Source organism: Rutilus rutilus (assembly GCF_951802725.1).
Source record: "Rutilus rutilus genome assembly, chromosome: 18".
NCBI classification, from domain to species: domain Eukaryota; kingdom Metazoa; phylum Chordata; class Actinopteri; order Cypriniformes; family Leuciscidae; genus Rutilus; species Rutilus rutilus.
The window spans coordinates 27188604-27215248 of record NC_140231.1 but is presented as its reverse complement, the minus strand read 5'-3'; the positions used below and the strand labels follow the sequence as shown (position 1 = coordinate 27215248).

Sequence of the window (26645 nt, the reverse complement as noted above, 5' to 3'; positions counted from 1 at the left end):
TCCGTCTATCTCTTTCTGTGCTGTCAGTGAGCCATTCTGTTGAGAGTTTAAGATGGAGGCTGTGGTTCTTTTTGACATCTAACGCCATTTTCACACCACCTGCTCCAGGCTTTTTATTCAACTATTCAAATGCAAGATAAAATTAGATGGTTTGGGAAAAAAAAAAAAAGTAAAAATAAAACTTAAAGATTTAAACAGCACTATGAATTGCTGTTAGCACCCGACATTTTAAAGGTACTGTGTATGTAATATAAATATCTGTATGTGACTGAAAATAAACTCCTTTGACCTTGAAATGAATTGTCATCTGTTCTTGAATTCGCATTTAATTTAAGCTAGGCATATACATGGTGACTGGTAGCTATTTATATGGGTTGTTTTTTTGTTTTTAATTACCTTTGTGACATTCATTTTAAATCTTCCTGTGGTGAGAAAAGGGATTTTTAAAAAGTATGAATATTCTATGTAGACACTGCTTGCATTAACAGCAAGGTGCTGTCTAAATTATTATTAGATGATTGTGGGTAAATACGTGTATGCTATCAGGCTAATTGGGTATCTGTATGCTATGCTAGTACATGAGCTAAAACAGACATTAATACTCAGAACGTAGTTCAAACACCACTATCATTACATGATCCTGTAGGAAGTGTAATCAGAAGAGTGCCTATTAAAAAGACAGTAAACCTAATAAAAGTAATGGGATCGCTTGGGGTCCGAATGGAGACACGATTTCGAGGGAGGACCTGATTCGTCCGGTTACTTCCTGAGAACCTGCTCAAACGAACGATTCATTCAAGAATCGGACATCACTAGGAATCACTAAGGAATGAGTGGGATTATTGAGAGAGTGTGGGGTTTCAAAAGAGTGAGGAATAAAGCAATTCAAAGCAAGGAGGTAGAGAGAGGCTTCTCTCATCTCTTTTGTTCTTTCGGGTTTTGTTTTTCTTTTTACCGTTTTCACAGAATCCAGAGAGCCAGATTTTGAAGAAGTGCTCTCTTTCTATTAGGGTCATTTTTGAGATCTGTGCTTTCGGTCCTTCTCAAAGCCGGCCTTGAAGAGTCCTCAATTTAGGATTCCTGAATATAAATGAGTTTTTCAACACAGAGGCTTCACCATAATATCTGCTTATTTTAATACCTTACCAATGCATACGTTTCTTCTCAGACCGTCTATGAGCCAACCAGGGAGTTTATAACATGGCGCAAGCTCAGGTTTCCATATAGGGTTCCTGTAGTCACGGAAAACCTGGAAATATCAGAGACGTTTTCAAAGCAGTTTCATGAGACCTTGAAATTAGTTAGAGGTTGAAATGATGAGGAAATCAAAGTTGGGTTGTAAAAAAAAGAGTGTGACCCACACCTGACCATGATGACTGTAATGAGAAAAAAAAATTGTTTTAATTTGTTTTCCAGGAATGAAACTCCTGGAGTTTCTGTAATAAATCCACATTTTTTTAACCACATTGAGCTTTAAAATATTTTTTTTAGATAGACATGTGGAGATAAACTGAATGTAAGCCATAGTAATGTCTAATTCATGAGGACAGGAACTCAGTTTGGACCGTTTCAAGCTAAACATTTCCAAAAATGATTTAATGTTTCGAATGATAAAATAATTGTGCTTGAACACCTGTGTGAACTTCAGCTGAACTGACTATATCTACATCCTATAAATCACCTTGACAACCAGATGATTTAAAAGTGACTGCAAAAATGAAAAGTAAAAAATTCACTGTGAGAAAAACTTGCAGCTTTTGTTTGCGAAAACAACTTTTTTTTTTAAGACAATTTAACCCTGACCTGAAATAATAGTATGAAAAAAATCATTTAGACAAAAGATTCAAAAAAACGTTTGCATGTGTTTTTTGTTGAGTATCATATTTGATACATCATGACTCATATATATTGTGAATATGGAGCTCATATGAGAAAAACATGCATTTAATGCAATGCAACAATGATTGAGAGATGACCAAATAAACGTTCCTCAAAAGCCTGATGCATCGTATTTGATACATTTCAACATGATTTTTTTAAGCAATTATGTATAATCAAGGACATTCCATAGACGTAATAGTTTGTATTCTGTCCCCTACCCCTAAACCTACCTATCACTGAAAACTTTCTGCTATTTTAGGTTTTCAAAAAGTTGAATTCTGTCTGATTAATAAGCTTGTTTCCTCCTTGGGACCAACACATGTCCCAGTAAGGTCAAAATTGACTAGTATTATACTTGTGGGGACATCTGGTACCCATAACGTAGGGAATACCAGGATCTCACACACACACTTGACTGAAGCATATTTATCATCTCAATAGCTCTGTTACCTACAGTGGACTTCCATCTCATTTGGTTTAGTTCTATAAAATGGAACAAAACCTGACTCGCCAACAAAGGCCGATCCCTGCATGAGAAGCACTCTATTATCTGTGCTTCTCTCCAGCTTCCAGAGGTTTGTATTCTTCAGATCAAGCTTGGCGTGAAAATATTCCTGGATCCCTCTCCTCTCTGTCATCTGTAGCTCAGAATGGAATTTGCGGGCTGCGTTTACTTTGTCCGGCTGCTGTAAGCCTATTATGCAGTGAAGAAAGGTGCGGAGTGTGTGAGCCAGACTCCCTCTATGTGCTGCTGGTGTGAGGATGGAGACCGCAGGCCCCCTGGTGTGTCTTCTAATAGGTTCAGGCTGAAATACGTTATGGGATCTTTAAATTCAAGCAGACCCTTACTGGGGAAAAATGACAAGGATGTTAATCCCCAGAGTGCACCGGGGCAGCGTTACAGGTCTGTAGCAAAGTTAAAGGATTAGTTAATGGCCCACTGAAGTGCTTTGAAACGCGCATCATTAGTGAATGTGTTGACGTAATTTACACTGAAACAGGAAGACATAATCAAACAGCTCCTCCCCTTTTTTAAAAATAGCCAATAGCGTTTTGCGTGACACTAACCTGAAACCAGACATATTTATTACTGAATAGTCTGATCGTTCCCCATCCCTTATATAGTGCACTAGTTCACCATGTAGAAAATAGTAAATGTGTGAACAAGTGACCGATTTTAGCCGCAGCTTCAGTGTCTATTTATAATATTGGGGGCGGGATGCTTTAGATTCTAGAGAGCATTTGATTGGACAGAAAATCTGCTCACAGTAGCGTTGAACTGCATCTGGATGTTCGTTAAAAGTAGGCCTATCGCTGCAAATGTGTTTCCTGCCTGTAGTGAACATAACAGAACTTCACCATGACGGGCCTTGACATGTTCAGTCTCTTGTAGGTTACGTCCGCACGAGCAATACGTTTCCTGCTGCAGTTCACTTACCGGCCACCAGTGTCGCTAATAACAAGGGTTCCTGAATTCCACACATACCTTTAATAAGAACACCAAAAAAAAAGAACAATTGTCATTTAATCAACCTCTTGTCATTCCAACCATTAACTATAATTATTACAAATATTTTTGGGGTAATTAAATAAATCTGAAATAAAAGATGTTGGTAAAGAATGACTTGGAATATAACCAAACGGAACACACTTTTGATGATTGCGTTCTTCTTTTGAGTTCTATGGGTTGAGTAAATGATGTCCGAAATTATTTTTGCATCTTTTAGTGAGAGATTGCAACACTGTGCTGAGAAATGTTCTGCCTAACTGAACATCGACACCAGCAAATACATGCACATTTACACTGTAAAGTGGGATGAAAGCCCATTCAGCATAAGAACAAGATCGGGTCAATATCCCCGTGATTTTGTTGCATTCTGCGTCATCGTGTGTGTTTTATGTTGCATTTAAGAATTATAACACACAAGAATTATAATTGGAAATTTCAAAGGGATATTGATTTTTCATAGTCAATGTCCAGAGTTTGTTTGGGAGTATGCTGTAGTGATTCATAATGTTCATTTTGTGGTTGTACACATCAGACCACCCACGGATTTCATGTGTGGTCGGCCCCAGCGACTGATACAATAACACCAGACAATTTAAGACAGTTTAAATGAGGTCACATAATTTAATTTCATTGCATTTCACTGAATGCATCAAGCTACAGCAGAAGCATGGACAGCTGTGACAAGGCAAATGACCACAAACGCACAGACACGTGGTCCGAGAGATGAACAAACCCCATCGGGTTTGAATCGTCAAGTCTTTAGTCTTCATTTTAACAGACTTCCTCTCGTCTAGCACCGCTGAAAGCAAATGATGTGCGACAGGCACAAATGACAAAGACAGGCTGAGCGTTTGCCCTGTTTTCCCAGTATTTTGCCCAGTATTTACAGGTTTCCTTGTCTAATTGGTTTTGGTCATATCGGGATGCACTGCAAAAAAAGCATGTTCTCCATCAGTATTTTTGTCTTTTCCCAATAAAAATACATTAAAACCCTTATAATTTATCTGAGACATTATTCAAAGTATATATATATATTATTTTCTGGCCACAAGTTGCATTTTGTACCTCTCTAAATTGTTAGATTTATGCTTCAATTATTTATTTTTTTAATACTGATGAAGAAAATGTTTATTTGCAGTGGTAAATTTATGCAAAAAAGCACCAGGAAAGACTGATTGATATTCAAAATGTTTGCCACATCTCATATTCGTACCATACTGAAAACAACAGCAACTCGTATGCTCACGGTAAGTGCAAGGAAAAGCCTTGATATAAAATGTATACGTAACACATTGAGAATTCTGTTTAAATATCAGTACGTACATTAAACATTAATTTGCATTTATACAGACATTTGTTTTTCACCGTGGAATTGTTAACATCGTTTCGCCTTTATATACACAAGAGGACACACGACAGCTCAAGGACACGTTTGGTTGGATCACAAGAAGAAATACGAGTGACATTCCTGGTTCTGTCGTCCTTCAGGAGTTTCCCATCATCTAAGACTCATTGTTCGTTCTCATAATTCATTCGTTTTCTCACATTCAACTGTAACAGCCAAGAGTTCATCTTACCGTTCGCTTTCAGAGCAAAGGTTTTCTGTCATTATTTAGAGTCAGAATCCACTTCTTTCAGTTTGACACTCATTTTCTAGCATATCCCTTTCTTTAGGTTTCATCATGACATCTTTCACCTTAGCCAAGCTGCATCATCCCATCATCTTTCTTTATGAATTCAATCCAACAGCAATCTCACAACTGGTCCGCAATCAGCTCTGAAAATTTGGCTCAATGGGCTTCGCTCAGCCGCGTCGAAACCTTTGAATCGAACGGACAGGTGACAGCGGCTGAGGAGATGCCGTGAAGGCTGATTTAGTCACGTTCTGTCTGAGAACAGCCCACACAGTGTAATGTTAATAATAGACTGTCCTCAACACAAGCGTGGATGAAAAGACTCACTGGATCCAGATGGTGTTGGCTCTGTCGGGCCGTCGCGGGTCCGCGGTCAGGTCTCCGAAGGTGGAGAAGAACTGCTCCATCTCTTTCTGCAACATCTCGTTTCTCTTTTCTGCATCGTCCTTGGCTCGCTCTGCGTTTCTCAGCTTGATCTCCACCATGGTGTATTTCTTCTTCTCTTGGTCCAGCTCTTCATGTAGATTCGCCATCACGGTCTCCAACTCTAGATTCCGATGCTCCAGGCTACAAAGAAGATGGGAAAGGGTGGGTGAATACACTTTTAGTACTGTGATAGTTTAATAAAACACTTAAAAGGTTTATTTAGGTGAAAGTTAATTCTATAATGAAGCAGTTTGTTTGTTTTTTTACTCCAAAAAAGAACAAACACCATGAATTTAGACATTAATCTCTGCCAGAAATCCAAGTGAATGCAAAAATGTTGCATCCAGACGCATCACATCAGGCTTGACATCAAATCAGTTATATTTCCATCCAAGAGAACTTAAGTTATGCAAAAGACCACCTGAATGAAAGTCACTTTTCAAATGTATTTTCCCACTTTTAAATGTAAAATAATTTAAATAAAATTATTATTATGTTATTGTAATAACAATACAAAATACATGTTTAATTACACATTTACTTTAGTTTTATCGAGAGGGAAAATACATTTGAAAAGTGACTTATGTGTGTGTGTGTGTGTTTTTGGTGATTATTAATGTTTTCCCATTTTTGTGGGGTCTTTTTCTGCAGATCACCTAAAAAAATGTAGTAGATGGAAACTGATTTGTTGCAGCATCTCTCATCACTGAAACTGATCCACAAAAGAAAGAGAGGCATGCAGGTTGGAAACAACCAGGGTGAAAAATTAAATCAGATTTTCATTTGTTTTCTATACATTTTCAATTTCATTCAAACTGTGAAAAACATCTCTTATTTGAGTACTCTCCTACCAAAGACAAGGACAAAGGCAAACAGTAGCCTGGTACCATTAGCTTTAAGTCAAAAAAGTTCATTTTATGGTTAAACATGGCTCTCACCTCTTGATCCTGGCTTCGTATTCATTCTTCTGCTTGAACATTTCCTGTTTGAGGCTGGCCACCAGGCTGTGTAGTGCACTGTGGTTGGTCGGTCCATTTGTGATGGCAAACGTTTCACTGTTGTCGCTGCTGCTGGTTCCTCTGCTTCCCCGGCCTCCTCCAACACTGGTCCGCTGCTCCTTTTCGTCCGCCACCAGTCTGTTGTCCTCCTGTACTGGCCCGTCCAACAAAGGGTCCTCGAAGTTGTTGCCAAAGAAGTCCTGCTCTGGGCACGTGGTCGTAGAGGAGCGGCAGGAGGTTGAGTTTTCCGGTAGGGAGATCTCGCAAGACGAGGTGGACCATGTGGCACTATCCACGCTCTGTTTGTCCTCACAGCTGCTGCTCAGACTGGGCTGTGTCGTCTGCTGCTGATGGATGTGGACGTTGTCGTATGTGGACAGGCGGTTCTGCTGGTGCTCGGCGTCTCGACTTTTAACCTCACGCATTGTAACGTGACCATTGGGCACCCAGAGTCCATTCCGCCCATTCAGAGTCCCAATCGTCATATCAGTGCTGGATATGCCCATTCGAACGACACCATTCTGGACCCCCATTTTAGTGCCCGAGCCCTTTATCGCACCCGTCCGACGGGCATGCAGGGTGCCTATATTAGGTAGAGTCTGAGTCTTTTCCTGATTGGCGTCACATGAGGACGATGACGACGAGCTGAACGATCCGTTAGTGACAATCCCGCTGCCTTTGCTGAAAGCCGGGTTCTTTTTTACCGCCAGTGGCGGACTGCGGGTCACCTCGAATCGCTGTCCGGTGAAACCGTTACGCGGGCTGCCCGAGCGGGGAGAGCCATTGTCCAGAGGAGCCCGAGTGGGTGATTCGGGTGCGTCCCAGGTGCATTGCCCACTGGTGTTATTGTTCTCTTTGTTTTGTTGCTGACCATTTGCAGGCCGTTTCTGTGTCTCATTGTTGTTATTATTAACCAGTTCCAGGGTGCAAGTATGGTCCTCTTCGGGTGGGAAAAGAACATCATGCCGGCCAATCAGAACGGCCATCAACTGCTGGACCAGTACTGTGCCTGAACACATGACAGATTGCTCAAACACTAAAATAATCACGATTTAGATCGTGTCTGGAGTGAGAGATAAGGACAAAAAGACCTACCTTCCATTATAGTCACCGGGTCCTCAATCTTTGGCCTCAGAATATTTGGCCCAAAGACCGTAGCCAGATTTTGTACACTCATTTTATTCACACCTGAGTAAGACTGAACTTCATCCAAAAACCTAAATCCAAAGAAAGAAAGGGTCTTAACTTTACAACTGAGATTTCTGCAACTGAATGTACACATCTAAATGTGTAACATTGGACATAAATAAAAATAAATAAATATGTAAATACATAAAAACTGAAAATTAAGTGGTGAGAGGTATGACCTAAATATCAAGGTCATTAGCCTTGGCCACAAGGCACAAACCCAATAGCCATTATCGCATGGTTAACTTAATATAAAATAGCCATGTAGTAATATTTACTTATTTGTTGGTTGGTTTATTGGATGGAACTTGATCGTGGCAAAAAATAAAATAAAAATAAAATAAAAAGATTATATTTTATATGAAACCCAGCACATGACGTGGAAAAAATATATACATTGTGCCCACAAGTTAATAATCCATTCCCTCATTTTACTAAATCATGGCCACATTGTAATAATTTGTTCCTTTGTTTCAGGTCAGTCAAAACTGTACTGCACAACATGGCCATGCTTTACTAAAAAGAGGGAACAGATTAACAAGTTGCAGGAATTCATTCTTAATTTGTGGCCATAATTTACTAAAACAAGGAACAAATTCTTAATATGCAGTCAGAAATATATATATAGCTTAATTTTTTTTAAGCATGTGATAGGGCTCCTTAAAATATAATATAATATATAACAAGCAAGAGTGCTGTTGCTCCTTTATTTTTTGCCGTTGAGTGAGTTAATTTACTGACTCACTCAAAGACTGTTACAGTTAAGTAAATGTTTCTTTAATTCACTTATAAAGAGAGTTGCCATATATTACAATGTAACCTGCAGAATCATGCAACCTTAATGCATAATGTGATGAGCCACAAAGGAATAAAATAAAACAAATCACTTACTTGCATATGTATTTAAGTAGATTGTAGTTCACCAGAGGTAGACCTTCTACTTGCCCTCTTAATTCCTTCATTCCCTGTATAAAAAATAAATACAAATTATATATATATATATAAAAAAGGAAATATATGCATTTGTTTGAACCAACTTCTGTAATTCAATTTGAAATGATCTGGACTAATATACATAATTTAAAGACTTACTAAATCAAAATACATTTTAACCTATCCAATTGCTTTTAGAACTCTTCCTAATTGACTTTAAATATTCATATTGCAATTTATTTTGTTATAACTATGCTATTCGTCTAGGCATGGGTCAATGAGTTTAACAATTGATGACTGTCTAGATTTAATGACGCGCTCCATCCCAGATCTGTTTTTATCATGGTTGATATGTCTTTTCCCTGCAGGCTCTCTCTGAGGAAAATGATTTTGTTGCACCACATGAGAAAGCTATTTCTCAAAAACAAATGGATCCAGTACAGCCTTCAGCTTCATTTGACATCGTACCACGATTCTTTGTGCGTACCGTACTTGAGGGATTCTCACAGGTACGAATCTCGTTCAAAACCTTGGGCCAGTAAATTAAATTCAATCTTGCAAAACCCCATTGTGCACTTTGAATCTATCCTGAAAAGCCTCTGGCTGGACACAGTGGTGATTTATGCAAGGTAAAAGTTGAACATTAAAGTCAGAATGAGGCTGTTTCCGTTCCTCAGGGTCGACCCGTTCTTCTTCGGGCTCAGCGAAAATAAGGATAAATGTAAGATGAAAGACGACTGCAGGAGAATAATGTGATGAGTCATATGCCATTCTCTCAGCCTGCTGGTGGGAACCAAACTCAAACAGAAATGAGAAATAGCACGAGGAATGGCACCAAAGAGGTCAACAATACCTTGAGTCTACAGTAGACGCATTATGAAACGCTTTTATTCAGTCTGTTAAACCAAGTGTTGTAAAACACTAAATGACAAACAACTGCAGGATCAGTTTTAGGCCTAATTTGCCTCATTTTAATTGACCTAAGTTGATCGAATAGTATAACAAGTAAGCAAGACAAACAAAAAAATCCCTATTTAAACAGTAAGGAGTGAAATATACATGTGAACAAAAACACGTGTCCAACATGTGGCTAAATGAAATTCATAACACAATGCATACACACATTGTATTCTTAATGTTTCCAACAATTTGATGTACACTTGCTGAGAAAGTTAAACTGTCAGTAGTTTGTTTTTTGCAAGAAATGTAAACTTTTATTTAGCAAGGATACATTAAACTGATCAAAAGTGACAATATTACAAAAGATTATTTTAACTAGACCTAAATTATGTTCTTTTGAACTTTCTTGTTTTCTTCATCTAAGAATCCTGAAAAACAGTTTCCGCAAAAATATTAAGCAGCACAACTGTATTCATGATAATAATAATAAATTATTCTTGAGCAGCAAATCAGCATATTAGAATGATTTCTGAAGGATCATGTGATACTGAAGACTGGAGTAATGATGCTAAAAATTCAGCTTTGCATTACAGGAAAAAATTACATAAATTATTTTAAAATGTAATAATATTTCACAAAATAACTGTTTTCACTATTTTTGATCAAATAAATGCAACCTTATTGATCAAGAGACTTCTTTCAACAACATTAAAAAACGTAGCGTATATAGTATCTGGCAACCTGCATCATTAATGACACTCATGACAGTCGCATGCTTGCAATGTGATGGTCAACCATTCATGCCTTCATTTTTTTTATTAAATGTGTTATGAGGTGACTCACTTCATCCTGGTCTTTGCTGAGGAGTTTGGTGCAGGCCAGAAACTCTTCGTATTTACAGAACGGGATGACCGGCTCAGGCAGCTCTCTCAAGTACAGCTTCAACAAGGATGCTACGGTGTGAACGTCTGTGTTACTGCAGAGAAAGATGGGAAGTGTAGACACATTAATGTTAAAGTGACCAATGAAAAGCTAGAAGCATCCAGTGTTTTAAACATTAAAGAAGAAATAAAGCATGTAAAACAGTGTAGGACACTTTAAGTGGGTGTTCACACTTCGATTAAAACAAACTTTGGTGCAATTGCTCTAATAGTGTGGTTCATCCAGACCCATGAAAATGTGGGTCTCGGTTCGCTTACAAATGAACTTGTTTTGTTTTGCATCTTTAGGTTCGGTGTTAAAAATGACAGTGTGAACGCCAAGCGAACAAGGACTAAATGTATCATTTTCTTTTTTTGGCCCGGATCAAAAGAACCAAGAGAACTGAACTACAAGTGTCAACACACCCTATAGAGAGATTGTGGGCCATGTGGACATCCATGTGTCGGTATCCCAGAGTATCTAATGATGAGTAACAGGAAGCTGGTACTAAATCAAATCAAGTACTAGCCCGTCACTGATCAGCCCTATAACTTCCCCGTAGAGGACTTAGGCTTGTGGTGACGCCGTAACATGCTGGATTTATTGTCACTTCCTGGGTGGGCTGTACAGGAATAGCTGGCACATGTACTGTATAATGTAACCGCCAAATGTATTTTCTGAGCAATGACCCTTTATAATTATCACCTTTGCTTCAGACACCAACAAGATCTAAATACGAACTGTGTTAAATATGCAGTGTGCTTTTCCTGGTGTCTCGTTCTGTGTGGAGCTCTGACAGCCATCGCTAAAATCACAGACTGTAAATCAACTGGAAAACAGCTGCTGGTGTTATCTGAAGCGTTTGGTATCATGGAAGTACAGAGAAAGCTCCTCCCAAAAGAGAAAGTGTCCACGTCTACATTTTAATGTAATGTAATGAGGAGACATTCCATTAAAATGGACAAAATACTGCACTTTCAGTCTTAACTCTGGATAATCATCTATACTAAATGGAAAATAGGTCATTTGGGGAACGTCATATAAAGGGAGAATAAGACTAAATAAAAACCTGGTGTTGTTAAAAAGGAAGATTTTGTCTTGCTAATTCATAAATGCAAATGTGTGGATAAATATTCCAGATTTAGGTTCTGCTTAATTGTAATGGCAGACTTCTGAGAAGAAAGCAAATCAATTTGATCAAGCAAAAAGATGGCACACTAATGGGTTTTGTTATGAAGTGAAAGTATGTTGAACAAGCTTCATAGGCTCTAAACAGAGCTGTCAACTGTGTCTTTTCACTTTGATTTGTCACTGGAGCCAGAGTAAACTAAAATATTTCGTAATGCATTTAATTAGGACTCAGTTCAGGCATTATTTAAATGCTATGGTATTTGAAAAGAGAAAGATGTTGCAGGTCACCATGTACAGTATGCATTTAGCAGATATGCTTATCCAAAGCATATCTGAATGTTTAACATTTTTTTTCCTATGGCATTGCTGCAAAAAACCCTTTTGGGAACCTTTATTTTGCACAAAAAGTTCTTCATAGTGGAAAAAGATTCTTTAGACTTTCAAAATGCTCTTCATAGTAAGTAAAATAAGTCCAAGTCTTTTAAGATCTGATCACTGAAAGGTTCTTTGGAGGACCAAAAATGGTTCTTTATGGCATCGCTGTGAAAACCACCTTTTGAAATAATTCATACAGAGACTATAAGTGTATTTAGAGCAAGTACCAGTCGAAAGACGGCTTCTCTCCACAGTCGAAAGCATCCTGAAGCTCTTTGACGAGGTTGGCTTGTCCGGGCAGACGGAAGAGCCCTTCCTCTCGTAGACCCCAGCAGCGGATGAAGTCCACGCACTGCTCCACCAGCATGGGAGCCATTTTGTTGCCATAACGTCGCTCGTATCGAACTGTCTCTTCCAACTTCTGACCAAAGATTCCTGAAACACAAGCCAACATAAAGGAAAATTCCGAAACACAAGCTAACATATAGGAAACTTCTGCTGATTTTACACAATAACCTTGACACAGCCCAGCAAAAAAAAAAAATTCTTTGTTAATACATATATATATAGAGATTCAATAATCAAATTATTTACATATGTCCATTAATCAAATGATTCTCATAAATCAATATTTAGACATCAAAAAGTTGCAAAGTTTCAGTTCAAATAAATGTATGCTCTGCAGTTTTTTTTTATTTTTATTATTTTGAATCTTTATTTATAATGCTTTGAATTTACATGCCTAAATTAAATGTGAATATTTTCAGTTAGTGTGCAACTGTAATATTATTATGGAAAATAAGTCTGGAGCTATTTGACAGATCTTTTAGAGCGCTAAAATAGAGTTTTAGCTCAAGTGGAAATATAGATTGATCCCTGTTCTCCTGTATCAGAGACAAAAAAGCCCCATAACAGTGAGGAGAGAGCTGCTAAAGAAGCCTGATTTAAGCTATTCTTTCATGTCATGCCCTCTGAGAAGAAAATCGCACACTTCCTCTCCTGTCCTGTTCTTTTGTCTGCATCAGTCAGGCTGAAAACAAGCGTGAATCACATGTGGCATGCATATGAGCGGGATTAGGCCAGACTTCCTGGAAGCTTTGGATCGGTGGCGCTTTCCGGGTCTCCGGACTCAGACGAGGGTACAAGATGGTACAAATTCAACTAAACCTAGAAGACAGGAAGGGATTTACTGCCCTTTCCTGACTGAGCTGATGGAGAAAAAAAAAAAGAAATTTTCTTTGCTTTTTCACATTGAAAAGAATGTCTGACTCACCATGTTTGAAGCTGACGCAACTTTTAATTTTACGGAAGACGCTTCTGTGCATGAAACTATAGTAAAATAAAGGATGCAAGAAAGTGCATCCGAACTGTCTTCCCCCGAGCATCTTCAACAATAAGTCCGACGTGGCCTGCAGTCACACTATATCCGTACAAAAACACAATGGCACAAGAATATCATCCACAACGTTAAGTCCCGGCTAGTACTTTTAGAGTCTCCAACCAAATTCTTGGGAAAAAGCTTTGGGAACATTGTAACTCTGAGAATATCCACACTTGGACCGCAACTGGAACTCAAAATGCTGACAGAAAAAGGACTTGCTTTGTATACTACATAGATCCTTTCTGGATGAATAAACACAGAAATTTCCAACGATGCATCTCTGGACAAGCAATGTCTGTTATTACGGTGACCACACAGGTGTGAGATAGTGATCTGCCTAAAACACAGTAGGAACTAAAGTAAATAAACTGAATGTAGACATTCACTTGGCTTCAACTCTTAATGATTTATGCAGAAGCTCTTGCACGAGTTTCTAGTTTCCCATGAAAAGAGTTTGATGAATCAGACTTGTGCTTCCAGCCAAAGGTAATCTCCTGATGGATTTTCTCTCCCTTCGGTGAGTTCTCCTGGCTTTCACCTTGGTTTCTCATGACTGGATCTCCTGTAAGCACTCAGTTTGTGAATCCTCGGCTCAGCGCTTTAATATCACATTTGGGTTAAGTTGTCTTTTGTCATGTTGACTTTGACTTCACAATAGCAGTAGGCAATTATCAGCACTGTACAAACACACACACTTAACTTCATGCCATCTTCAAGCTGTCCAGGGCTTTTCTGCTGACCTCATGTATCCGCACACACAAGGCTCTTTGTGCTGCTCTGCGACTCTTATCCTACAGAAGATCAAATATGAGCAGCTGGCAGACCGGCTCTCCCAGCAAACTATCTTCTCCTCTCATTACGCTCTTGCACCTTTCAGGTCTTCATGTCTCATCTCATACCTTTGAGGATGTCTCTTCTTTTTTTTTGATGGTCTTTTCTCATCTCTTTTTATCCCTCGTTACGGTTTCACACCCTTTGAGCTCTTCTCTTGCAGTTTCTTTGGTCTCCCCTCCACTCCTCTCATCCCCTCTCTTAGTCTCATCTTGCCTCCTTTTCGTCCACAGATTGGTCAGATTGCCCTAAAGCCATTCCTTGTATTTTACCAGTTCCCTTCTCCTGTATGTCTGGAAGTAGAGTGCTTTCCCTCCTTTAAGGAGGTTTGGATTCAAAGGGGAGGAGACGAACCGCTCCATCCATCCAAAGCTCAGACCTGACCTGTACTCGAGTACGACAGGGCCAAAACAACCCCCCTCCACTCCACCCCTTATAGGTTAGTGTTTAAAAAAAAAAAAGTTGCTAAGCTCTTAGCTGTGTAATCGTCTGTTGTGGCTGTTCCCAGCCTTCTGCCCTCATTCCTGCTGTTCACACCGCCGTGTTTTTTGGTAGACGTTTGAACAACGGTGCTCCGCACAAAGCGCCACAATGGCTGTGGGCAAATCACTCTCAGCCTAGAAGGTCTTCCAGTTCATTGGCGGAAAAGATTAAACACAGACAGATTGTTTCTTTGATCTTCCTGAATGAAGAATAAAAACATTCTCTGTCTAAGCCTTTAGGGCAGGATTAACATCTCAAACACTATAACGAGTACAGTAAAATGAGCATTTAAATGAGCTTTTTAATTTAACAAATTCATCTTTAATGTAAAATGACAGGAGGAGATGAGAAAATAATGACTTTCCTTTTCATTTTATTTTTACTTTTAGTATTCTTATTTTAATATTCATACATATATTCAATGTGGTGTTTTTAATATGCTTTAAGACAAACCATGTGTAAATTCATAAGTCAACACCATTGCTAAGTATTTTCTCCTTAAAAATGCAGTGTACCTAAGATAGTCCCAAAAACGCGGTTGGAAATCGCTGGTGTGAGTGAGTGGAGGCGGGGCTAATTTGCATATTCATTGAACCGCATATACTAAATGAGGCAAGGGTGTAGAGTTACATTCAAGCTATTTTAAGTCATGAAGAAATTTTCAAGGAAAACACTTTTAAATATGTAATTTTGGTGATCAAAGATTAGTTTTAAAGGGATACAATTATTGACTTTATCCTTTATTATAAAATGACACTTGACACTGGATGTTCTGATAAGCTGATAGTTTGTCATTTTTGTAATTTATACATCTTGCATTATGGGTCTAATGGGTCACAAGTAGGTTGGAAAAGTTCCTTGTTAAGTCAAGTAAACTTTTAACTAATATGTGATCTCTCTTGAATCCCACTGGAAGTGTCATCCTCAGAGAGTCAATACTCCATTAACTACAAATACACTTAAATGTCACTTCTGAAAGCCGATAAAGTCTTTGACAGAAGGGTAATCACACTGCAAAAGCCAAATAACATTTAACAAGTCAAAATCTAATTACATCTGATAATGATTATAAACAACGACTGCGATCTAATGAATTATCAACTTGTTGCAGCTGCACACACATGCTCAAATCAAATCTGAGACGGAGATGTCAAAGGTCAAGGAGAGGAGACTAGAACACACGCACTGCAACTGGGTGGTCGTGAAACCCCACATAACCCCTACAGTGGGATATTGTACACTGTTTGACTCAGTGACCTTTGACCTATCAGGTAAATCAACTGACTTTGGGAGGGAATGTCACTTTCACAACTACAAATGTAAACACTAAATGCATTCCTAAGGAATCTTAATTATTTTGGCTATGAGATTTGAATGGCTTTGTACACAGAAATGCCACCAAAATCGTAACAAAGTCTCCATTTGTCAAAGTCCAGTGAACCAATTGAGTTCACATAGAAATATAGATTAAAACAAACTGGGAGATTAAAGAGATTACAAAACGGTCACAAAAGCACTGTGCTGGCCCCAGGTATTACAAATAACTCAACTTTTGAGTAATTAAACAAATGATGTATGAAACACTGGGGGGGGGGGGGTTATGCGAAAAAATGTAGGACATCATATAGGACAAGTTGTAAAATCCACAACATGCCTCTCCAAGTTCAATGCTGTCAGTATGCAGTCTGTCTGGTCAGTCTGGCTTGGTACCCTCAACCCTGAGGCTGGGTCACATTTCTGCCCACACAGAGTGGGATCATTCAGACGTATGAGCCATTCTTGCAGGCTGGTGAACAAACCTTTTAAGCCGAAATTGGAAAGTGGGCAGTCTAATGATGTTAGTGCTGTATGTGAGATTGAAAAAAATAGCACACATTTAAACACACCCACACAGCAACGAACAAGATCACTCGTTACCACGCTCATAGAGAGACATGGATAACCCAACAGCAATTACACCACTCACATCGAGAGTCAATTAAACTGGCAACTATCTTAAAGGCCTAATGGCATTTTTTTTGTATAAATGAAATCTATATTGAGTCTTTAAATATATGCAACCTGCTCCAACTTTGACCCAGAGATACAACTTGAGTAAAAACTACAGAAAATAATTAAGCTTCTAATGATATAATTGTTAATGAAATAAAACGTAATCATTTAAAAAAGTTCAATAGAGTTTTAGACACTGACAGAATTAAAATAGAATAAAAGTCAAAATGAATGAATGAGGACATTTTAATTTAGGTTTTTTTAAAACACTGCTACATTTACGTATTAAAGTAAAAACAAAAAAAAAGAATCATATTTTTTAATATTTGTTTTGCATAACAATATTGAAAGTTGTCATGAAAATAGCAAAAAATGCAATGCAAAAATCCAAATGGTTGTAAGGACTTAATTTTATCTAAAGCAAACATAGACAATCAAACAAACAAATAAATGAGTAAGTCATTGATTCATTCACTCAACTGATTTGTTCATAACGCTGATTCAAACTACTGCATGTTGCTCGATTTTTTTATTTTTTTTGTGATAGTGTAGACCTGCTTTGTACTATGTACAGCACTTTGGATCAATCTATATTGTGCTTAAATGTGCCTTATAATTAAATGTTGTTGTTGGATGATTCTACTGGGCTTCATTTGCATATTTTAGACCTTATATTATATTAGGCCTTTTTTTTTTTGCCCTTTTATTATATTATGCCTTATAGTTCAATTAGAGCATTTAAGTAGCTTTTATAAACATGCCTTAGAAAAAAACATTACTGGTGTGAATCTTGAGACAAAACAATGGCACTGACATCTTTTAAGATATATCAGTGCAAGTTGCTTTCAGTTAAAAAAGCTCAAACATGCATTTTAGTCTGGGACTAGACTTAAGCTCTGTCTGTGAAACCAGGGGATACAGTAGTATAATATATAGCAAAGCTGAGCTGTGTAAGTAAAGCAAAGTAAAACTGTGGCCAGCCTGTTTATAACCATTAACCAATGCGGATTTATTCAGACCAACTGGTTGCAGAAGCTCACCTCCTCCAAACGGAGCCCATATCACCCTGCGGATGGTCTTCACCCAATCCTCCATGTCATTCTGTGTGCTGGCCATAAGAAGGTACGTCTCATGGTTGGATGTCATTCGCTCCCTGTCGCCCCCTAAAGAGAGAAAATTAAAATAATGGTCAGATGTTTGTTGATTTGAGATGTTAACATTTTTTCCACATTTAAATACATTTGAAATTTTAAAATATAGCAAAAATGATTCATATATACACAATTTCAATATGCAAGAGTGAGGTAGGCTAAATCTCATTCAGCTCCCAAAACTTTCCTTTCAACAAACCATGACAACCACCAATTAGGTCATGAAAGATGACATGAACATGCCTTTGTGTACTAAACCTCACTGACACTTCTGTGATCTGTCATTAACCCCTGACTCAAAGCCATTATTTACAAATGTACAGGTGTTGACATCTGTGAAAGGGAGCTGAGCCTGAGACTTTTGAGCATGGGTTTGTCTCGGTGGATGTGAGGTGATGTCACATGTTTAGTCTGCTGGGGAATGAAGTGTCTGTCTTGTTTTTGAGAACAGCATGCATGGGCCGTTTGAGGAATTCAAATTACAACTTTGATAGAAAAAGTGTTAAAAATAAAGACTTTTTACTTTAGGTTAAAACTGCTACAGTTTTACAGCAGAAAACAGCAGAAAAAAGAAAAAAAGTCTTAACAATAGACTTAATTTAACAAAGCATCACTTTTTTCTCCATTCTGCCAGCTGATGGAGCTTTGGTTCCTTGCCACTCTCGCCTTTTTCACCTTTGTTGCCATTGGCTTGGCTTGCTAAGTTGGGGATATTAAATTTAACATTTAATTTAATATTCAACAATAATATTGATCTGCCTGCATTGACACTATTATATGAGAACTGAACAGAGCTGGACGGTTTTCTCCAGAGCGACTAAATTAATAACTTTTTTACAACTAAAATGAAACATCACTGAACTAACTTACTGTTAGTAAGTTACTATACGATACACTGGTGACAGTTACGATAACTGTATCGCTGGACTGTGACGCTATTTTGGAAACAAACTTTTTTGCATTATTTTCCAAGCTGCTTTGAAACAATCTGTATTGTAAAAAGCGCTATAAAAATAAATGTGACTTGAATCAATTTTAGATGATAGATATATAGATAGATAGACAGATAGGACAAATAAGACATATAAGATAGATAGATTCACAGAAAGAAAAAGCAAGAGAAAATCTGATCAATACTGGATCCATCTTGTTTTGTCCCTCATCCATATGGAGAGAGATGATTACCAGTCTTTAAAAGCATGTCTGACATGTCCGATCCGTGTGCTGAGAGAGATTTTTAAGAGTTAATGGAGATATGATTTGAGTGAAAGACTAAATTATTCATTGTATACATTTGTGTAGTTCTCCGGAGAGTCGCCGCTGTCTTGGTTATCGATTTTCATCTGCAACAAGATCAGTTTGGCGACCATTAAAAATGTATTTATAGACTGTCGAGAAGCAAAGCAGATGGAAATCACAGAAGGAACAATGACAGCGGTGATTCCATTGACTTCTGCACAGCACCCCAGGAAACGGAGCGATTGATTCTTCGGAAATAGCTTTCGTGCTACAACCGAGAGTGTTGTGGCCTATTTTTGTCAGATTTGTTTTTGCTTGTCATATTTGCGTTAGTTTTATTTATGTAAAACGACTGCCTTAATTCATTTGGATAACCAAACAGGGGGTTAAATTTACAAACTCGAAAATGAATCTTAATAGGTGACATGGTAGGTAAAACTACTATGTCATAATGAAAGTCATTTACAAGGTTTTAAAGGTAGTGACAAAAGGTCCAAAATGTTGCAAAATTGCCATGAAAAAGTAATATGTTGCAATTTTGGTGCAATAAAATTTGACTAAACTATAAAATGGCCTGACCATGCGTGTTTCTTCTGAAAACCGTTTGCTTAAATGTTTTTGGGTCAAATACTCCATTGCCATGTCACTTAGGTAAATCTTTAAAGGGATACTCCACTTTTTTTGGAAATAGGCTCATTTTACAACTCCCCCAGAGTTAAACAGTTGAGTTTTACGGTTTTCGAATCCATTCAGCCGAGTTTCTGATATTTAGAAGAATATCAGTAACCAGACTGTTTCTGGTCTCACTGACTTCCATAGTAGGAAAAAATATATACTATGGAAGTCAATATTTATTCTTCTAAATATCAGAAACTCGGCTGAATGGATTTGAAACCGGTAAAACTCAACTGTTTAACTCTGGGGGAGTTGTAAAATGAGCCTATTTCCCAAAAAAGTGGATTATCCCTTTAAAGATTTACCTAAGTACCAGTAAATTTACCTTTACCATTCGACGAAAAATCTTAAAAGTCAGCACAACCCATCTCATTTACATTACGTAAACTTGCTCTGGTGTTTCGGCATCCACACCTGTTTTACAAATGGAAATGAAGGAGACAAAAGCTGGAATGCTGAGCAGCAGCCCACCGCCTGAGGCCGCAGATGAATGGAGAGTAAGATAACGGCAACCTAAGCCAAGACTAAAGTGTCATGGCATATGCACCGACCCGCTCACATAGGAATGCATGCGCGCAACAAAGGGCAGACTCGACAGGGGTCCGGCTAGAACACAGTTTACACACCATCTGCTGCGGTCTCATCTTCCTACCACTTGAGCACATATAACACATGCACACTCACACAAGAGGCCTGAACAGACCGCCTGAGGACCAAGAGGAGGCTAAATGAATCGTAAATGAATATATCTAGCAGTAAACAAGGCCTCTTTCCCAATTAACACGACACCTGTTTCATCCAAGAGAGAACGAATGGATGGAGGTGCTAGCCAGCTCATTCCTCTCAGCTGCATTGCATGGCTGCTTTATCACTGAGGCCAAAGATCTAGAAATGAAAGGACAGACACTGGTGAGCAGTCACTGCTACAGAAAGGGATCTGAAATTACATTTCACACTTGTTTCATTAAAACCATTGGACATTTAAAAATAGGTCAATTTCTCCAATTCAATGGTTAGAGAACAGAGAGGGCATGATTATAAACTAAAGACCTGAATTTTAGCTTAAAGGGATACTCCACTTTTTTCGGAAATAAGCTCATTTTACAACTCCCCCAGAGTTAAACAGTTGAGTTTTACCGTTTTAGAATCCATTCAGCCGAACTCCGGGTCTGACGGTACCACTTTTAGCATAGCTTAGCACAGATCATTGATTCTGATGAGTCCAGTAGCATTTCTTTCAAAATGACCAAAGAGTTTCAATATTTTTCCTATTTAAAACTTGACTCTTCTGTAGTTAAACCGTGTACTAAGATCGACGGAAAATGAAAAGTTGCGATTTTCTAAGCCTATATGGCTAGGAACTACTCTCATTCCGGCGTAATAATCAAGGAACTGTGCGGCTGTACCATGGGTGCAGCAGGCGTAATGATATGACGCTGCGCCTGAAAATAGTCCCCAGCTCGGTAACTTCTTCCAACGTGACCGGGACTAAGTTTGTCTAACCTATTAGACCTATTTTCAGGCGCTGCGTCATATCATTACGCCTGCTGCACCCATGGTACAGCCGCACAGTTCCTTGATTATTACGCCGGAATGAGAGTAGTTCCTAGCCATATAGGTTTAGAAAATCGCAACTTTTCATTTTCCGTCGATCTTAGTACACGGTTTAACTACAGAAGAGTCAAGTTTTAAATAGGAAAAATATTGAAACTCTTTGGTCATTTTGAAAGAAATGCTACTGGACTCGTCTGAATCAATGATCTATGCTAAGCTATGCTAAAAGTGGTACCGTCAGACCCGGAGTTCGGCTGAATGGATTCTAAAACGGTAAAACTCAACTGTTTAACTCTGGGGGAGATGTAAAATGAGCATATTTCCGAAAAAAGTGGAGTATCCCTTTAAACATTTTTGGGCAAGATTTTTTTTTAAATGTTTTTGAAGGAAGTCCGTTATGCTCATCAAGGCCTTTGAAAGGCTAATATTACTATTTAAAATAACTGTTTTCTATTTTAATATATTTTGCATCACACTTATTCCTGTGATCAAAGCTGAATTTTCAGCATCATTACTCCAGTCTTCAGTGTCACATGATCCTTCAGAAATTATTCTGATATGCTCATTTGGTAAACAAGAAACATTTCTTACTATTATCAATGTTTTCCCGGATTCTTTGATGTTCAGAAAGTTCAAAATAACAGAATGTATTTGAAATAGAAGACATTATACATTTAATGCATTCTTGCTCAATAATAGTATTAGGCCTAATTTATTTAAAACAACAAATCTTACTGACCCCCCAAACTTGTGTACAGTATAGTGTACTGTAGTTCATAATTATATGGCTTATGAAGACTTGTATTACACCATAAAGCTAGTCTGAACTATTTTTATAGTGCTTTTGTTGATATTTTTGGAATTCATCCCCATTCACTTTCACTGCATGGATTAAAATGGATTTAACTGGTAAACAATGAAAAAAATGGTACAGGTACAATGAGCAGTACAGAAAAAAAAAGAAAAAAAAAAAGAGAGAGATTGGGAGGGGCTGGAAGCCATTCAAAAAAATAAGACTCTCTAATCTAGTACAGCGTCTTAAATGGAACCAATGTACCAAACAATGGCATGAAAACAAATACCGCCAGCCTAACTATACTGCATTTTCTTATAACAAACATCAACACTGCTTCAACTATCTCACGACTCTTTCTTCAACCATTTTACCAGCTCTAATCAGCACTTCAGTTCACTCCAGAGACCCATGACCCCACACTTACTACCGACAGATACTCTAATAGATTACCTTCCTCTCCAAATGAACTCAACGATCTATGACCCATACGCTCTCTCCCCTCCCCTCCATCACCTGGCTGTACATTAACCTTAATGTGCCTCTTTAACTAGACTTTTCCCATGAGTATAGATCCATAGAGGCGACCCATAAAAGCTGTTCTAGGATCAGCACCCCTTTGTAAACAGTAGCTTTAAAGATCTGAGATCGCCGTCCATCTTTCGGCTCCTCTCTACTTCGCAGCGGGTGAGTGACAAGTTCTCAAGGGTTCATAATGAACCAGCTTTTCACAAGCCCGTTGCCATTGATCCCGGTGCCAGTTCACACACTCAGGAGGCTAACGAGAGCCCTTTGTGCCCGCTGAGCGTTCAACAATCACCCATCTTCATGACCAGGGCACGGCTGAGCCAGTTAGCAAACCATAATGTGCCAAGCACGATGTCACCGCTGACAGATCTACTCCAGCGATCTTCAATAAATAAGGCTAATATGCAAATGGGAGAGCTAATTACATTTAAAATAACATCATTACGCCTCTGAAATGCATCATTGCATACTTTTGTGTGCTTGTTTTTCCAGACGCATTGCTTACACATCAAAAAGCACTTATGCAGTTGAGAAATTAATTATAGTATGAGTTATACTTGCAAAGCACATCATTTTGAGGATATAGTCTAAGTTCTTTTTGGATATATAATGCCACCAACTAATATGCAAATGACAAGGTTATGATGTTTATTGGCACCATTAACTGGGAATTCATAGAAGGACATAACACTTGAGTAAACATACACCACATAAAGCAATATATTTTTATATAGAGAGCTATTTGACAGTGTGTTTAAGTACTAGAGAGATGGTTTACATAGTGTAATGTATAGGCATGGACCATCAGTGCATGATGTGTGTGTGTGTGTGTGTGTGTGTGTGTGTGTGTGTGTGTGTGTGTGTGTGTGTGTGTGTGTGTGTGTGTGTGTGTGTGTGTGTAATAAACAACATTAGAATGATCTGTAGACACACATTCCTCTTGTGCTCTGTATGTTTATCTGCATGCGCTGCTCCTATGGAATTCTCACATATGAAACAATCCATCACATGGCCAAAACCTTAAACATCCCAGAAAGACAAACAAAAATGCTTCAGTTTTAACATCTGTCAAGATAATGTCATAATACATCTAGAGACATAACAGCGCCCTTATAATCTAAAGTCTCAGGATGCATTCTTGCATTGCATATGTGATTACTTTTAATGGTTGATGTATGTATATATGAATCAGACGAGGAGACAAGTGTTGCATTTTTAAGATAGTTTCACATTTTAACCCTCTATTGCACAGTGGATGCAATGAGTAGGCTGACCAACCATTTCATTATTTAGATAATTAGTTTGCTCAATATTTCACAGTTATTAACTGTATATGTCAATGCATCATGTAATGTTAATATACAAGCCTATCTGAGCTAATAAAATCAGTTTCTTAGAGTAAATTGAGCTTATAATAACACATGTGGAAAGCCAAACTTCAAGTTCACCAAATTGGTGCTTCCAGCAACTGTGGTCGATAATACTATAAAAATAGAGCACAGTGTTACCCACAAAAACACCATCACCACATGACACAACTTTACTACAGTAAATATGAACTAAATAACACAAGTGTCAAATAACTTAACATAATGCAAAATTCCAATATACAAACTAATAACAAAAAGGAACTAACTTTTTAATTAAAACCTAAACAAACGTAATTATTGGAATGTCATTTTCATCATAAATAATGAGGCGATTCATAAATTTCACAGTAAAATATTGGTAAACTGATACACATATTAGGCTACTTGTTTTATTTTAGGAATGAGGTCAAATCCATTGTCAAAAAAAAAAAAAACTATTTGTTTAACATTACTTTCGTAATGCATGCAACATGCGGTAGAGTGTTAAAAATAGTTCAACTTTTAAAACGCGTCTCGAGAGGCTTGCGTTACGTCTATTTTTTAAACGCAAGAACAAACGCGTTCTATTAGATTCCCCCCTTGTGTATATCTAACATGCAAATGCCCAGAGTTGCGATTTCAGTACGTAAATCCAGTCTTGTTTACACTCTCTGTAAAATCACACACGCAACATTTACAGAGTCCAGGATTTTGCGCGCTTCAAAATGAAACCACCACACAAGCCAAAACTATAAAACAACGCCTCAGTATGCATACTAACCCTTAGGCTTCCAGGTGCGGGTAGTTGTTACATACGTATGGACTCAAAGCACTGCAGAAATAAATCCCATTTATGTTCCAAACGGCCGCGCGCACTGCTCCACACACACCAGCACCTCGCGCACCGGCAGCGCGAGACACAATAGGATTACCAGCGCTGTCAGTCCCTCCCCTCACGCGCTCGCTGCCACTACGCTGTTTGTTTGGCGTTTAGAGCTGCGTGACGTCATACAGACTGATATTTGAGCTACTTGGTTTATATTTTGTTCACCATTTTCTTAATATCATAGTTTGCTTTCACATTTGTCATAGTTTACACTTTGCTGAAAAGCTGATATGATGTTTAATGGCACATTCCCAATGTGATAACTTACCCCATGTGTCCATGTTTAGTCAATTCATTGTTCACTTTTTTTTTTTACCTCAGAAATAATGGTGGAAATTTTCAATTGCTTTTTTATTACCATTATTTGAAGCCTTAAAGAAACCTCATTCATATTAATAGCTATATGATTTTATTATTATTACTGGGAAATGTTTTATTAATGCACTAAAATAATGAGGTAATAATAAAAGCTTACCACAATACTGTGGTTGCCATAGTAATTTTTATAAGGCCAAAAAAGACCTATTGCACACTATAAATCAGTTAAATGGAGCATTCATTTCTTTTCATGATGCAAAACATATAAAACTGTCTAGTCTCGTCATCCTGACCTTCTGACACGCACGCACACACACACACACCCACACCCACCCAATCATTATCTGTCCTGACCGACTCCCTGTTCAGTCATCTATGCAGAATTCCCTGCATTTTTCCTGTTTCCCTGATTTAGAAACGCACACCCTCCTTCCTCAGGAAGTCCTGAACAACCGCTCCAGTGTTTCTGAACTTACTCATCTTTGCATTCACCGTGAGTAAACCGATTAGCAATATCTTTCCTCCTTGAACAGTGTGTGTACCATGTGTCCGTCCAGTAAGTCGGTTAGTAGCAGGTGACCCACAAACTCTTATTCATCTCATTAAAATAAATGAGATCTTCAGGATAGTGGTTTTATAGTACAGTAAATCTTCGAGCTAACGTCCGTCACACATGCTTGTGGGTTTAACAGCAACTGCGCTGACATAATCAACTGAAGGTCTTTATTCAGATGTCACTGGTGTTTAGGACGCAGCTGTCCGAGGCATTCGCAGGCTGCGCTGTGTGAACGGATTGTTATGCAAACATACTTTGACTCCTGAAGGAGTTTGACTTCGACTCTTTCTGTTTCTTTCCTCAGAGCCCATCTAACATTTACAGACATGAGTAACAGGAAGAAGTGACTTGCCTCCCTTTAATGCAACAAACCCAGTGACCTCCTTTTTCCTGCTTCTTCCTGTTTATTCCTCCATAACATCCAGGACGGACCAGTATTTTATGGTGACTGCCAGACTGCAAATAATTAACAAGAAAATACACTCAAACTTACGAGTCAAAAGTGAGTAAAGAGATCTTAAAGTCACCATGAAACCTAAATGGACAATTGTTTGTTATGGAATTCTGCAATATTTATTAAGTCATTATTTATTTATTTTTAAATCCATGAAATTCCAAATAACTTCCCATCCCTCTTGCAGCAACATCTATTCTCTTCTCTGATGACATGTTTAATGGCGCGAGGGCGGGGCAACCTGTCACTCACATGACATCACAGCAATAGAACACCACAACCCACAATCCAACCAATTCCCATTGGACAAAATCAAGCCCCGCCCTACATTTTGTTCTTCTTGTCCGAGAAGCCGTTTCACTCAGATATCCGTCACAGTAGGGAAGAAAAGACTATCGCAACTTCTGTTTCATGAGGACTTCAACTAGTCCACACATTCACGGCCAATCAGAACACATTTGATGTTTAATTCACTGCTATAAGATCAAGACTTTCAACCAATGGGATTTCACTGCGGACGGGACTACCTAGAGTACTAAATTGTCACGATCATGGCTT

General features: G+C 38.3%; 1 protein-coding gene across 2 annotated transcripts in view; it reads right to left on the bottom strand.

Moving 5' to 3' along the window:
* Positions 1-3988: 3988 nt before the first annotated feature.
* arhgap24 (Rho GTPase activating protein 24) overlaps positions 3989-26645 on the bottom strand; it is a 116322-nt gene continuing 93665 nt past the window's right edge. The window contains exons 1-8 of one of the 2 annotated variants that reach the window (XM_084387818.1): positions 24655-24861; positions 17625-17747; positions 12125-12332; positions 10314-10446; positions 8529-8602; positions 7545-7666; positions 6390-7458; positions 3989-5592 (exon numbers count right to left, since the gene is read on the bottom strand). In XM_084387818.1, coding sequence (XP_084243944.1) covers positions 5349-5592; positions 6390-7458; positions 7545-7666; positions 8529-8602; positions 10314-10446; positions 12125-12332; positions 17625-17730 — 1956 coding nt within the window. In that variant the 5' untranslated portion in view covers positions 17731-17747; positions 24655-24861 and the 3' untranslated portion in view covers positions 3989-5348. Of the gene's footprint in view, positions 5593-6389; positions 7459-7544; positions 7667-8528; positions 8603-10313; positions 10447-12124; positions 12333-17624; positions 17748-24654; positions 24862-26645 lie in introns of those variants that run through there. The other variant, XM_084387817.1, reaches the window with a different exon arrangement.